This window comes from Lathyrus oleraceus, chromosome 4 (genome assembly GCF_024323335.1).
Source record: "Lathyrus oleraceus cultivar Zhongwan6 chromosome 4, CAAS_Psat_ZW6_1.0, whole genome shotgun sequence".
Classification (NCBI taxonomy): domain Eukaryota; kingdom Viridiplantae; phylum Streptophyta; class Magnoliopsida; order Fabales; family Fabaceae; genus Lathyrus; species Lathyrus oleraceus.
In genome coordinates, this window is record NC_066582.1 from 477524343 (window position 1) to 477540629 (window position 16287).

The window sequence follows — 16287 nt, forward strand, 5'->3', positions numbered from 1 at the left end:
TGTATTTGTTTGCTTGGTTAAGTGTGTGTTTGGATTGGCGGTGAACAAAATTGATTTTGATAGAATTGAGTTTGGTAGAATTGATTTTAACAGAATTAAGTTTAACAGAATTGATTTATGTTTGGATACATTTATGTAAAAGTGATTGTTATCAATTAATGTTGTTTGGATGATTTTTATCAAAATTGATTTTGAATGTATAATTACCAAAATGGACATGGTTAAACACATAAATAAAAAAGACAAAATTAATAATATTTAAACATAATAAAAATTACAAATATATAATAAAATTTGAAATGCAACATAGCACTAAAATATTATTACAATACTAATTTAAATTGAAATATAGTACTAATTTATAACAATATTAAGTTTTTAACTTGTACTCTATAATTTTATTGCGAATTGAGTCGCGAACGTGATCCATCTCTAATGATGAAGCGACATTTAAAACTTGTGATTGATCTAAGTTAGGCGATATATGGTAATCATCATGGTGAATGGTTGTATTTTCATCTTCATAAAGATTAAAATCAACATCAATTTCTGCATTCCTTCTAATAAAGTTGTGAATGGTCATTGTTGCGACGACTATTTGAACCTGCGTCTGAAATTTGAACTTGGGCATACAACGCAAAATTGCAAATCTGTTCTTCCATACTCCAAAAGTTCTTTCTATTGTGCACCTTAAACTTGAGTGATAATAATTAAATACTTCATTATTATTTGCGAACCCGTTAGAACGCCTAAAATCAGGAAGGTGATAACGTTCACATCTGTAGGGACCAATGTATCCTATTGGTGTTGGATAGCCAGAATCTACCAAATAATACTTACCTATAAAAATAAATTAATCATTTAAAAGTGAAGTCAAATATTATAAAAAAATCATTAGTAGTAATAAAAAGAACAAACCAGGAGGAGGGTGTGGAAAATTAAGGTTCACATTTGTGAGAGCTTGGTCAAAAACACGTGCATCATGGGCAGTACCTTCCCAACCGGCTAATACAAAAGTGAAACACATATTCCAATCACATACAACCATTATATTTTGTGTAGGATATCCCTTTCTTCCAATATACCTGGTTTGCTCGTTGGCATTAACTACACATGACACATGAGTACCATCAATTGCTCCTATAGCATTCTTGAAAAAAGGCCAATAACGTTGATCATTTTTTATTTTTGAATGACAATCATGAAATGTAGGATCTTCAGGTTTAATACATTTCATAGACAACTTAAGACAAGCACGAAGTACCCGATGAAAATGTCTACTAACAGTCTCCCCTGACTGTTGAAACCTTTCTTGAATCATTCTATGACCTACCCCATGTCCAACAACAACTAAAAACATTGCAACCATTTCTTCAACTCCCATTCTTTTAGAAGACTTTAAACCATGCTCAACTAGTTTAGTGCATATCAAATTAAAAATATGTTTTTCCATTCGAAACATCTCATAACAGCGAGTGGAGTTACCTTGCAATATTTCTTGAACCCATGCATGACCGCTTAATTCACTAGTTCTACATGGTTCTTTGCATAATTGACTTACTGCGTATTCTCCAATTAGTGCAGCCACAAAACTAGCTTGTTGAAAAAATTCATCATCATCATCATCATTGCCATCTTCTTCTTCTCTATTGTTGTCCAATTGCTCATTCTGATCATTCATTTATCCCTTCATAATTATAAATAATAGCATTTAGGTGTAAGTAAATCTACATTCCATACCAGTATGAAATTAACTAGCAGTATAATTTAAGTAGATGCACCCTTCATTTCATTTCATAATTAACTAGCAGTATCTAACTAACAGTATGAAATATAGCATTTAGTAATTCCATTTCAATACTTATAAACATAGCATTTAGTAATAGAAACATAGCAAATTCATTTCAATACTTATAATTCCACTTCACCATATCATTTGGTAATTAAAAGATAGCTAATCCTAATACATAAAAAGTCTAATTACTATAAGTCCTAGTTTAAGATGATTCATAGCTTAAGATCCTAATACATAAATAAGACTAATTTTTATGAAATTTTAGATCAATTACATCTTCATAAACGACATAGGATTATTTGCTGCAAATTTAAGCCAATGCACCCTTCTATCTTCAAAACCTTTAAAGGAAACAAACATCTCCCTCGCAGGCTTGAACATCATTAGTTGGCAACATTTTGTCAACAAGTCTATATCACTTGTAATTTCATCCATGGTATGGAGTGTGGCCATCACCTCACCAATAGATGTACTAGTTATAGCATCATTTCGTGCCTTACATGTTTCCGCAATCACACTAACAGCTTCAGCTATTGTTGATGAGGGAGTTATCTTTTTCTTGGTTTTCTTTTCAACACCACTAGCTCTCTTTCTCTTTTGTCCACTACTTTGGCTAGCAACCCCTTGGGAAGTATTCAAATTAATATTTGAAAAATCTTCCGTTGCTCCAATACTTACATCTTCACTATCACCCGATCCTTCTTCCATATCCAAGCCAATATTATTAGGACATGGACCTAAGTCATCAACATCGTTACCACAATCCTCATCGGGCAATATACCACTTGAAGGTGCCCAAGCATACTCACCATTAGCCACCACATCCTTGAAAAGTGTGGTTAGTTGATTAGCAAATGGAAGTCATTTCTCTCTAAATTTTCCATATAGAGGATTTTCCAATTGTTTTTTCTCCCACCACTCGTCCGGTGCATCAAATGAATTCTTCTCACTATCCCACCCCATTCCGGTAACTTTTACAAATAAATTAAACCATGCTCTCCATTCCTTTCTCAAGCTATCATATCTATTCTTCAATTTTGTCTTGTCATAATTTCTCCCGGATGATCCATTAAATTGAGAAACAATGTTTTTCCAACCCGTCTTGGTAAAGCTAGTTCCAATGCGCTCACCTTTCGTAACTTGATCCATACATGCTTGAATGAATATTTCGTTAACTTTAAGATCCGTCCAACTAGCTTTATATCTTTGAATTTCATCAACATGAATTTTTCTCTTTGTAGTCATAATACTATGTACACAAAGTTACAAACACACATCAACACTAACAATAATGTGTGAGTAGAAAATGATTTTAACATGATATGGCAACAAAATTTCACTCATAATACAAGTAGCAGCATTATAGGCTGCCATATGAAATTACACAAACTCATGAAGTATATCAACACTAAAGTAGCAGCATTAAAGTTGCATTGCAGGAAAAAATTAACTAGCCGTAAAAAACTAGCTCATGAAAGTATATAAGCACTATAGTATATAAATATTAGAATGTATTTGCAATATATAAATATTATAGTATAAACATTAGAATGCATTTGAACATAAACTAGTATATAAACAATAGCAGTTTGAAAACATAAGCAGTATATCAACACTATAGTTTAATATTGAACAAAATAAATTCTAAGAGGCATTTTATCAAACACTTAGAATGCATTTAGGTGAGCGGAAAAAAAACAATTGTTTCTTCTCATATTCATATCAGTTGCAGAAGAATTACAAAATACAACCATTATAGAACAAAATTATGAGATTACCTTATTCTTGGAGTAGAATTTTTCCTTGTATTTTTGGTTGTAAGAGATGATGGTGTATATATAGACTTGAAGGTAATAAATCTTAATCAAATTTGGTTTACCAAATTCATTAATACAAAGCAAAGAGAGTAATGAAGGAATTAATACAAAGCAGAAAATTGGAAAGTAGAGAGTATGGTAGCTTGAAAATAGAAGAAACAGTTGAAAAGAAATTAAAGAGGGCAATGAAGGAAAATTGTAAGAACCAAAATATCATAAATGCAGAATTGATTCTTGCTAACCTCAAAAGCTAGGAATTGTAGCTTCTATTGGAATTGCTTCTAGGAGAGTAGAATTGATTTTAGAGAAAAAACCCAAACAAGAAAATAAGACCACTTTTAAGTTTAAAGGAATAAAACGTGAGTTTGGGGCTTCAAGAAGCCAATCCAAACATAGCCTAAGTCTTTTAACTTTTTCATTCAACCTATACTTAAATGGATACTGGGTGGTGATTGTTTTGCCAAAAAAATTATAAATAAACGATCATCAAGGTTGGAAAACTACTATTTTAATCATAAGTTTATACTATTTCTACTACAAGTGTCGTGTCTTTTTACAAATATAAACTTACGATGGAAAACTTTTACTTGGAAGATTATAAGTGGGACAAGGTTCAATAAAATGGGACTTTGTAAGTTATATTTTTGTGTTTGTTGTGTGACCATCATAATGCGACAACCTTTTAATATATATACCACATTGTTAGGTTTATCGACAAAGTTTTCAATATCACATTTTAACTTTCAAATATCATTACTGTTGAATTGTAATTCCTTATGTCGAAGCAGGTTGTTCGATAGAAGTAAAAAAGTATCGAATCACCTAGTGTGTTGAATTGTATTAGTATGTCGAATCATGTTATTTCACGTAGGATTTCAACTTAGGGATATTTTAGTAGTGTTAACTATTTCGGTCTTTTATAGTTTTGCGCTTTGACTTAGGAAGTAAGTTAACATAAATCTATAAATATAGGGAGTAACCCTTATTCTTGTAATAGAGAAGTTATAACATTGTATTCACAAAATTTTACAATTGCAAAGTGAATAAAGAAGTTTTCTACAGGTTGTGGACAGAGAGAAACTCTGAAGAAAATATTATTCTTCTTCTCCATCGTTCTTTCTTTTCTTTCTTAATTGTTCTTTTCTTTTCATTGTCATTGTGTGGGTGATAACAATCTTGTTCGCCAAGATTGATAGTAATTCTCCATAGGTTGTGGTGGATTTCCAACATCTGTAATCAAGAGCTCCGATTTAAGCGATTTGTGGAAAGAAAATCACGATGGCAATGAATCATTCAAACGGGCATTTTCCAGCGAATCCTCTATTTCTCAAGAACAACAATTATGAGAATTTGTGCAAGCAGATAAAGATTGTGTTCTATTATCAAGATCTTTGGGATCTTGTGAAGTAAGGAGTAACAACGCTTGCAGAAAACGCGAGATCAAGAAAGGGATGCACATAAAGAATTGAAAAAGAAAGATTATAAAGCTCTCTTTATAATCCATCAATATGTTGATTCAGATAACTTTGAAAAGGTTAGTGATGTAGAGTCAGCGAAAGAAACATGGGAAATTCTGGAGAAGTCATTTGGAGGCGGGGAGAAGGTGAAAGAGGTGCGGTTACAAACTCACAAAAGAACGTATGAATTGCTTCAGATGGAAGACAATGAAAGCATAACCGATTTCTTCACTAAGGTTATGAAACTGGTGAATCAAATCAAGGTGTGTGGATAAGTGTTGACATCAAGATCTGTTGTTGGAAAGATCTTGAGGTCGTTGGCTCCAAAGTTCGACCACATGATAGTAGCCATAGAAGAGTCGAAAGATTTGTCAAAACTCACAAAAGAAGAGCTTCAAGGGACGCTTGAATCTCATGAACAAAGAATGGATGAAAGAGTTGCAGGAAAGTCAAAGAGTGGTGTGGCTTTGTAGGCGCAATCAGCAAAAGAAAGGAAAGGCAAAGGAAGTTGGAATGGCAACAAAGGCAGATGAGGCTACAACAATTCGAATGGTCGAAATCAGCAAGGAAACTAGTCGAATCAGAGAAAACCATGTAACCAAAGCAACCAAAGAGGTGGTGTTGCAGGTAGAGGAAGAGGTGGTGGTCGAAAACCAGACAAGAGTCACATTTAGTGTTACGATTGTCATAAGCATGGTCACTATTCTAGTGATTCTCCAGAAAAGCAGAAGAATCGAGAAATTGATACAAAGCTGGCGAAACATGAAGAAGAAGAAGAGATGTTGTTGATGGTTACAACGAGAGATAAAGAGAGATTCAAGGACCAATGGTACTTGGACTCAGGATGCTCATCACACATGTCTGGAATAAAAGATTGGTTTGTCAACATAAAGTCCTCAATGAAGAACATGGTGAAATTTACAAATGACAACACTCTAGCAGCTGAAGGTCTTGGTGATGTTCTGATTATGAGGAAATATGGCAAGAGGTCACTAATTTCAAATGTGTTGTACATACCATGAATGAAGAGCAATTTGCTTAGCATAGGGCAGTTAGTCTAAAAGAACTACAAGGTGTCGATCGAAGACAAAATGATGAGAGTTCTCGACTCAAATGGAAGGTTGATCTTGAAGGCTCCAATATCTCATAATAGAACCTTCAAGATTGAGCTTAATGTGATGGAGCATAATTTCCTTGCAATAGCATCCAACAAAGATGAATGGATATGGCATTATAGACTTGGTCATCTCAATTTCAAAGACATCCGAGATTTGAAGAGAAGAAATATGGTTTCAGGATTACCAGAAATCGACATTTCAAACAAAGTGTGTGAAGAATGTGTGCAGGCGGAGCAGCATAAGAAGAGCTTCAGTAAGGATGCAGGAAACAGGTCGAAGGAAATTCTTGAAGTCATATACTCTGATGTATGTGATCCTATCCAGGTGGATTTGATTGGAGGTAACAAATACTTTGTTACATTCTTAGATGATTTCAAACGAAAACTGTGGGTTTACCTAATCAAGAAGAAAAGTGAAGTGATCGAGGTATTTGCCAAGTTTAAATCTATGGTCGAAAGATCAAGATTTGGGGGACCGATGGTGGTGGAGAATATGTGTCGAAAGACTTCGACGCATTATGTGTGAAAGAAGGGATTGCGCATGAGGTGGTGTTACCCTACACTCCACAAGAGAATGGAGTCGCAGAAAGGAAGAATATAACCATCATGAATATGGTGAGAAGTATGTTGAAAGGCAAGCATCTATCCAAAGAATTATGGGGAGAAGCTATGTCAACTGCAACATATATCCTAAACAGATGTCCGACGAAGAAGCTAGAAGGAATCACGCCAGAAGAATGTTGGTCTGATGTCAAGCCTAGCTTGAGTCATCTGAAGGTGTTTAGATCTATAGCACATAGTCATGTGCCAGATCAGTTGAGAAGAAAACTTAACGACAAGTCGAGTCAGAGATCCTGATAGGATATCATTCGACTGGAGGATACAAGTTGTTCGACCCAGTGAACAAGCAAGTGGTGATCAGCAGGGACATGATCATAGATGAGCTTAAGGAATGGGATTGGGCTGAGAATGTTAAGAAAGATTTAGTGAGAATCTTATGTGATGAACCAGCTAGTGAAGTCGAAAGAGAAGTTCGATAAGAAGTCGGAGGTGAAGTAGGCCCAAGCAGACCTTAAAGAACAAGACACATGCCTGCAAGGTTGCAAGAATATGTGATTACATCAGATGATGTGTTCAATGAAGAAGGTGAACTGGTACATTATGCTTTCTACGCGGATGTCGAACCAATCAATGCAGCTGAGGCATTGAAAGATTCGAAGTGGGTAAAAGTAATGAACGAAGAACTGAAGTCAATCGAAGTCACCAACACTTGGTCACTTATCGAATTGCCCCAAGACAAGAAGGCAATAGATGTGAAGTGGGTATACAAAGTGAAGTTGATTCCATAGGAGAAGTGACTCGACACAAGGCGAGACTTGTAGCGAAAGGATTTATTCAAAAATAAGGAATCGATTTCGACGAAGTTTTTGCACCTGTTGCTAGGATTGAAACAATCAGGTTGGTTATTGGTCTAGCAAACATGAACAACTGACAGATGTGTCAAATGGATGTGAAATATGCATTCCTGAATTTCCCCTTAGAAGAAGAAGTTTATGTTGCACAACCAGTTAGGTTTGTGAAACAATGCGGAGAAAGAAAGGTGTACATGCTGCATAAAGCCCTGTATGGATTTAAACAAGCTCCAAGGGCTTGGAATAAGAAGATAGATATCTTCCTAAGGGAGAAGGAATTTGTGAAGTACACAAATGAATATGGAGTATATGTAAGAAGAAGCAAAACTGAATTTCTTATACTATGTCTTTATGTCGATGACTTGTTGATAACAAGTAGCTGTAAGAAGGAGATCGAAGACTTCAAAGGTGATCTCAACAAGGAATTTGAAATGTCAGATCTGGGTGACATTTCATATTTCATTGGCATCGAATTCTACAAGAGTGGTAGAGGTTTGATGATACATCAAAGAAGGTATACAGGCGAAATACTCAAGAGATTTGAGATGCAAGATTGCAACTCAACTTCCACTCCAGCTGAGCCCAAACTACAATTGTTAAAATATTCAGATTCAGATGATGTCGACCCAACCCAATATAGAAGACTGATTGGGTCACATCGATACCTTTGTCATATAAGGCCTGACTTAGCATACAGTGTAGGTATGGTGAGTAGATTCATGCAAAATCCAAAGGTATCACATCTAGCAGCGGCGAAAAGGATAGTAAGGCATCTGAAAGGAACTCTCGACTATGCCATTTTATTTCCTGCAGCTGATGAAGGAAAAGAATGCAAACTAGTAGGGTACACTGACTCAAGTTGGTATAGTGATGCTAAGGATAAAAAAACCACAACGGGTTATGTGTTTATGCTAGGTGGTGCAACAATTGCTTGGAGTTCGAGAAAGGATCCAGTAGTGGCATTACCGTCATGTGAAGCAGAATAGATAGTTGTTTCTCTTTGTGCATGTCAAGCAACGTGGATGGTGAATCTGGTCGAAGAGATAACAACGAAGAATCATGGAGCAATTACCATGAAGATCAATAACATGTCAGCTATGAATTTGGCGAAGAATTCGATAGCACATGGTCAAAGCAAGCACATCGAAATAAGGTTCTATTATCTCTGAGAGCATGTAGCAGATGGGAAGATGAATGTGAAATATTGCAAAACTGAGAATCAGATTGCAGACATCATGGCGAAGGGAGTGCAAGTCGAAGTGCTCAGAAGACTAAGAGTTATGATGAATGTAGGTATCTTAGAAATAATGAATTAGATGGTGTGTTGAATTGTAATTTCTTGTGTCGAAGTAGATTGCTCGACAAAAGCAAGGAAGTATTGAATTACCTAGTGTATTGAGTTGTATTAGTATGTCGAAGTTTCGAAGCATGTTACTTCACACAGGATTTCGACTTAAGCCTATTTTAGTAGTGTTAACTATTTTGGATTTTTAGAGTTTTGGGCTTTGACTTAGGGAGTAAGTTAACCTAAATCTATAAATAGAGGGAGTGCTCATTATTCTTGTGATAGAGAAGTCATAACATTGTATTCACAGAATTTTACAGTTGCAAAATAAATAAAGAAGTTTTCCACAGGTTGTGGGCAAAGAGAAACTCTGCAGAAAATATTCTTCTTCTTCTCCATCATTCTTTCTTTTTTTCTCAATTGTTTTTTTTCTTTTCATTATTATTGTGTGGGTGATAACAATCTTGTTCATCAAGATTGATGAGAATTTTTCATAAGTTGGGATGGATTTCCAACAACCGCTAACAATTTTGGCCTTTCATTTCTTAACAATTTTGGTCTCCGGTGTTATTGTTATTTTTAATTTTCTATCTTTTTTCCAATTTTCCTAAATATTTGTTAATGTATAGTTAAATTAGTTATGTATTTTGTAAGAGTTAAATAAAATGTTTCAGGTTACGATTCACTATCACAATATATATTTTATTTTAATCAATAATTATTTTTATTTGAGTATATATGATCGTTATTTATTTTATAATTTTTTTAATATTAAATATTTTATTGTTTTCTTTCTTCATCTCACCAATCTTTTCTTTCATTTTGTATCGTATTGAATTTATAATTATGGTTAATTTTACAATTAATAATTTAAATTTACATATAAATTTAACCGTGCATCTTAAAGAAAAAATTTAATTATTAATTCTACTAGCTTATTAGTGGTTGTAACCAAACCCTGAGAATAGGAAAAGAAAAGGGGAGAGATTTCTCAGACTATCCCAAACCTGAAATTTTATTCCCACACTGCCCAATTTTGGAAAAAAAATCCCAGAATGTCCCACTTTCCTATTTGGGCTCGTCCAATGAATGGGCGAGATGATGAAGATGTTTTTTTGCTGACTAGGCTCGGTCATTCATTGGCTGAGCTAGTGAAGGATTTTTTTTTTATTATTTTAAATACTCTTATATAATTAAATAACTTTATTAAAATTATTATTAAATAATTTTCTAATTAATTCTATATTTAAATAATAAATTTGATTTTTTTTAAAATAATAATAATATTTTTATAAAAATATTTAAAATAAAAAGTTAATAATAATAGTTTTTTATAATAATAATAATAGTTTTCTAATATTGTTTTTTTAAAATATTAATAATAAAATGATTTTTTTTTAAAATATTAATAATAGAAATGATTTATTTTTTTAAATACTTATTATACAACTATAAATATTATAATGAGGCATATAATGAATTGTAATGATTAAGAATTGTTTTATTGATATAATGGAAGAAATACATTTTATTTATAGTGACCGCCTGTTCCACATCTTGTGCCAACTTTTTTGCGTTTTTCCTTGCCCAAGTTTTCTTGTCTTTGTCTTGCGGGAGACGGAGATGAATCGGAAGACAATTCATCATGGGCGTCTTGTTGTTGATGTTGTTGATGACTTTGATGTTGTTGTGATGTGTTTGGAGGCATATCCATACTGTCGAGATCTTGAATGCGAAAAGAAATGATATTCATTAGATGGTCATCAATGAGGTTAAAGTTAGGTATTGAATATGGGAGTTGTATGTAGGTGTTGGGTTGGGTGTGTTGGATAGGAGGATAGTAGACATCATCAGGGTTGTATGTAGGAGTGGGTTGTGCGAATGTGGTGTTAGATGTTTGGGGTTGAGAATGAGGGTTTGAGTATTCAAAGTTAGGTTGAGGAATTAGAGTGTATTGTATGGGTGGGTGTAGCTTGGTTTGTTAGTGATATTGTTGGTTGTAATAGTAGTTTGTTTGAGGGAATGAAGTGTGGGGAATATGATGTTGGGTTGAGGTGGAATAAATGGTGTGTTGTTGTGTGGTCTGAGTGTGTTGGTAAGTTTGTTGAGTTGATGATGATGGTTGGGCCCTAAATGTGGATGTGGATGTGGGGGGAATGTCTTGATGTGGGGGTGATGTTGTTTGTTGGGTTGAAGAAGCTACACATTGACGGGGATCATTCAAAAATTATGTTGGAGCAACGTGCATAAAAGGAATTGATAAAAACCAATTCATGTATTCTCTACCGGCTTAGACTCACCAATTATCGAGTTTCCTTGTAACACCAAATGCCTTCTTCTTTTCCATTCTTTTAACTCTTCTTTGTTTAAATCTTGCCAATGTGTGTCCCAAGCTTGGACCATAGTCATGTTATGGTGTTCACTTAGACATCTTAGCTGAGACGGTATTTGTTGTTCAAATCTAAATTGGAGTTTGACTCGATCCGTCTGATGCATCTCAACGGTAAAGAAACATACCATATATGTTGTTGCACTCCAAACTCGGCTGTCACTATAATCAGGCACTGGATATTGCATGTACGACCTCCAAATAAACTGTTAAAAGAAATATAACTATTAGAGTGCATAAAATAAATTTAAATAAGTTGAATATTATAATTAATCATTCTTACATCGTTTTCTTCCATGTGTTCTATTGCAACACGGTACCCTTGTAGATGATGACGAGGATTATTTCCGTAATTCATACCTCGTTTGCACCATCTTGCATATTTAAAAAATACCTTTAAGCGACGTATAAATAATTTTGAGAAATATAAATTGCATTTAAATGAAAATCGTTACCTTAATGCATAAGGATGTGATGGAACCTCATTACTAATCGGGGCTAACAAGGGTATGCGTGTGAATGCCCATACAGTTAGTAATACAACACAGCCTCCTATGCTCTTGACTCCTTTATGGGCTGCCTTGCACATATGTCTATATAGTGTCGCCAGACAAGCAGAACCCCAATTGTATGTGTTACATTTTTCTAGGTCTCCTACTAAAGGTAACCAAGAAGAATGCAATAAATTGTGACTCTTATCTGGCATTAAAAAAGTAGCAATTAAAAGAAAAAAATAAATTTTTGAATGAAGAATATTTTCCGCCTCGGTCAGGTTAGGGTTATTTTTCAGTTGTGTTAATACGGCTTCTAACCAAACAATTTTGACAGAAGCCCCATTTTTGTTTGAAGTTGTTAGTTCGATGCCCAAATTCTCCATGTAAACATCATTGGTTACGTTTGTTGGGCCATTAACAGTTTTACCATTAATTCGGAGACCGAGTAACATACTCACTGTCATACGGTGAACTGACCTTTAATGTGTTTTTTAATCGCAATGTCGCGGTTAGCAAGAGTCGCCACCGACTTTTCTTTTATCCAATAAGGAAAGGTGGAAAAGAACAGGAAAGACCTTAATTTAGATTCTTAGGTTCGGGAGGTACATTATACAAAGGGAAGGTATTAGCACCCTTTGTATCCATGGTTATCCATGGGCTCTTAATTGCTCAATCATTTATGTTTTTCTAGTTTGAAAAAGTGTTTGAGAGATGTGTAGGAAGTGTTTTGAAAAAGAGAATTTAACTTTGTAATGATTCTTGTATGAACGTATACAAAGTGGTTATCTCGTTTAGTTTTGAAAATAGTTTAGAAAAAATATGACTTGGCAATGATTCTAGTGCGAATGTATGCCAAGTGGTGATTTTCTAATGGAGGTTTTGAAAGGTGTAAGGCGTGAAAAGTAGTTTTAAATTGTGAATAAGCAATTAAGAGTTATACCTATCCGAGGTCTTTCCGGGCATTTCCTATCCTTATGAGGGTAAAACTGTCCTTACCATTGAGAAGTAAGTAGTCTTATCCCTTTGGATGTAAAAGGGTCATCGTAGGGTCATCGATTGGTCATTGAAGGCAACAGTTGTGAGGATACCTTAGCATTCGAAGGGACTATCATCATTTAACCGTAGGCTACACCGAAGGGTCATCGAGGGACAAAGGCAACATTCGAGGGACTATGATGATTTAACCGAAGGGTCTTTGCTAAGTGCATCCCCATATTCGCGGGACATGACCGTAATACCGTAATCGTAGGGTAACAAAGAGAGGTCCAAGATCACTTATTTAAAGGCAATGTGTTGTAATTACTTAGATAGCCGTAACCAATTAGGTAATTAGGTCCATATTAAAATCAATACATTAAGATCAATTAAGCCATTAGGGTGAATCTTCACCCTGAAATGAATACATTAAAATCAATTGGGTAATTCAGGGTGAATCTCCATAAGGATCTCCCACACATAAAGTCGGATACCTAGCCGGCCGTTTCCTCGGGAATATGTAAACCTTTGCACAATTCAACACACGGGTTAGAGCATCAAAGTAAAGTACAATTGAAAATTGCACTACAACACAACAGTCATAATCTCAAGCCAAACGATGCAGAATTATAATAAGTCTTGGTTAGATAGACATAAGGCATAATAGAAAAGAAACAAAGTAACCCCTGTCCCGTTCGCCTCTGCTTCGCCTAGCGAATGCTCGCTACAGGCTCGCTTAGCGATGTGCTAGCGAGCGGCCACGGGTTTGGATTTTGACAGCAGCATGACCTCCTAAAACCTGAACTTGTATGGCACTTGATTACAGGAATAGCATGGACAAACATTCATGATATTCAAGCATATTTAAATTCGCATGTGAAATCAAATTACATATTCGAAACTTCAATCATGATGCTTTATGTATATAGAGATTACTGATTAAAAGCATAAAACAATAGCGATGCGCAAACCTGCTTGCAACTGAGCTGATATGTTGGAGAGACTGATCACTTTTGGTATCGGATCGAGTTGGGCGGCGGTAGCTTCGGAGCGGATGAGCGGCCTTCAGGGTTTCTTCACTCGGAACTCTAAAGTAGCCTCCAGGGTTTCGGTGCCAGGGTTTCCGTCCGTCTTCCCTCTGTCTTTTTCCTCTGTGAAGCTTGGCTATTTATAATGCTCTTGTTGTGACCTAATGGGCTCAGAATGAAGCCCAGAAATTCTGACATTCGCAACTTCGCTAGGCGAAGGAGTTGCTCGCCTAGCGAGCAAGCTATTTTGGGCTTTTACTGGATCTGGTGTTTCGCTAGGGCGAGTGTCATGACGAGGGGTTCGCTAGGCGAAGGAATTGCTCGCCTAGCGAGCAAGCTAGTTTGGGCCTTTTCTTGGATTGGGCCTGTCGTGAGCTGGGCCTTCGTTCCTTTAAGATCAGTGTCATAAAAATGAGTCAGAGTGCCTTGAAAAATGTCTTAAAATATTGATGGGCAAATTTTGGGGTATGACAGCTGCCCCTGTTCAATATTCTTGCACCGAGAGAGTTAGGATGGCATGTATGCCATTCGTGGTTTGGAGGTGGAAGATTATTGAACACTAGAATGCCCAAAAAATTTGCGCTTGTCAATCAGGAGCTAGTCTTGATGGAGATGGGCTTAAAGATGCCATCCAGGGAATTTGATGATGAGAGCTTCAGAGTGCGTCGTACATTAGACGATATCTGAAGACATGGATGTCGTACCGGGTCATACGCTAGCCCGTATAGTGAGTTATCCATTATGCTGTCGACTTTGTTGGGGAGTCAGAGTGTGTTATACGCTGCTGGGGATAAGGGATCAGAATGGATCATACGCTAGACCGCATCTGAATACCAGAGTGAGTTGGTCATTGGGCGGATGACTTCGCCGAGGATGAAAAATCAGAATGGATTGTACGCTAGATCGTCTCTGAGTTGCAGAACGAAACCTCCATTAAGCGGGTGATTTCACTGGGGATAGAGGATCAGACCGAATCGTATGCTAGATCGTATCTGAGTTGAAGATCCAAATGGGTCTTATGCTAGACCGTATTGGAGTTGCAGGATGATTCGTCCGGTAGGCTGTGTCTGATGATGAAAGGGGTATCTGTACACTAGACTACAATTCAGAAATGTACCTGTCCCTAGGTAGCATCTGAGCAGATGAAGGTCTAACTGGGTCGTACATTAAACCGCATCTGAGCAGAATGAGCCGTCCATTAGGCTGGATCTGATGATAAAAGGGGGGTAGTCGTACACTAGACTACACTTCAGAGCTGTACCATACACTAGGTAGCATCTGAGCAGATGAAGGTCTAACTTGGTCGTACATTAGACTGTATCTGAGCAGAATGAGTCGTCCATTAGGCTGAATCTGATCATAAAAGGGGTAGTCGTACACTAGACTACACTTCAGAGCTGTACCATACACTAGGTAGCATCTGAACAGATGAAGGTCTAACTTGGTCGTACATTAAACCGTATCTGAGCAGAATGAGCCGTCCATTAGGCTGAATCTGCTTATAAAAGGGGTAGTCGTACACTAGACTACAATTCAGAAATGTACCTGTCACTAGGTAGCATCTGAGCAGATGAAGGTCTAACTGGGTCGTACATTAAACCGTATCTGAGCAGAATGAGCCGTCCATTAGGCTGAATCTGCTTATAAAAGGGGTAGTCGTACACTAGACTACAATTCAGAAATGTACCTGTCACTAGGTAGCATCTGAGCAGATGAAGGTCTAACTTGGTCGTACATTAGACTGTATTTGAGCAGAATCTGAGGACTTGAAGGTCTAACTTGGTCGTACATTAGACTGTATTTGAGCAGAATCTGAGGACTTGAAGGTCTAACTTGGTCGTACATTAGACTGTCACTGAGCAGAATCTGAGGACTTGAAGGTCTAACTTGGTCGTACATTAGACTATCACTGAGCAGAATCTGAGGACTTGAAGGTCTAACTTGGTCGTACATTAGACTGTCACTGAGCAGAATCTGAGGACTTGAAGGTCTAACTTGGTCGTACATTAGACTGTCACTGAGCAGAATCTGAGGACTTGAAGGTCTAACTTGGTCGTACATTAGACTGTCACTGAGCAGAATCTGAGGACTTGAAGGTCTAACTTGGTCGTACATTAGACTGTCACTGAGCAGAATCTGAGGACTTGAAGGTCTAACTTGGTCGTACATTAGACTGTCACTGAGCAGAATCTGAGGACTTGAAGGTCTAACTTGGTCGTACATTAGACTGTCACTGAGCAGAATCTGAGGACTTGAAGGTCTAACTTGGTCGTACATTAGACTGTCACTGAGCAGAATCTGAGGACTTGAAGGTCTAACTTGGTCGTACATTAGACTGTCACTGAGCAGAATCTGAGGACTTGAAGGTCTAACTTGGTCGTACATTAGACTGTCACTGAGCAGAATCTGAGGACTTGAAGGTCTAACTTGGTCGTACATTAGACTGTCACTGAGCAGAATCTGAGGACTTGAAGGTCTAACTTGGTCGTACATTAGACTGTCACTGAGCAGAATCTGA

General features: G+C 36.5%; 1 protein-coding gene and 1 long non-coding RNA gene across 2 annotated transcripts; both read right to left on the reverse strand.

The window, feature by feature from the left end:
• Positions 1-370: 370 nt before the first annotated feature.
• On the reverse strand, positions 371-1321 carry LOC127138050 (uncharacterized). Its single transcript, XM_051064456.1, has 2 exons — positions 919-1321; positions 371-840 (listed from the first exon to the last, which is right to left on the reverse strand). Exons 1-2 carry the CDS (start codon positions 1319-1321, stop codon positions 371-373), a joined length of 873 nt encoding a protein of 290 aa, XP_050920413.1.
• Positions 1322-1847: 526 nt separating this feature from the next.
• Positions 1848-3986, reverse strand: LOC127076299 (uncharacterized). Its single transcript, XR_007786794.1, has 2 exons — positions 3574-3986; positions 1848-3044 (listed from the first exon to the last, which is right to left on the reverse strand). It is a non-coding gene; the product is annotated as an uncharacterized LOC127076299 (long non-coding RNA).
• Positions 3987-16287: the final 12301 nt, after the last annotated feature.

What these genes read in the sequence shown, in the direction of transcription:
- LOC127138050 (XM_051064456.1), bottom strand. Translation starts at nt 1,321, where the DNA reads ATGATTCAAGAAAGGTTTCAACAGTCAGGGGAGACTGTTAGTAGACAT. An exon ending in TTTTCCACACCCTCCTCCTG is followed by an intron (nt 841 to 918) that starts GTTTGTTCTTTT and finishes TTATTTTTATAG; the next exon opens with GTAAGTATTATTTGGTAGAT.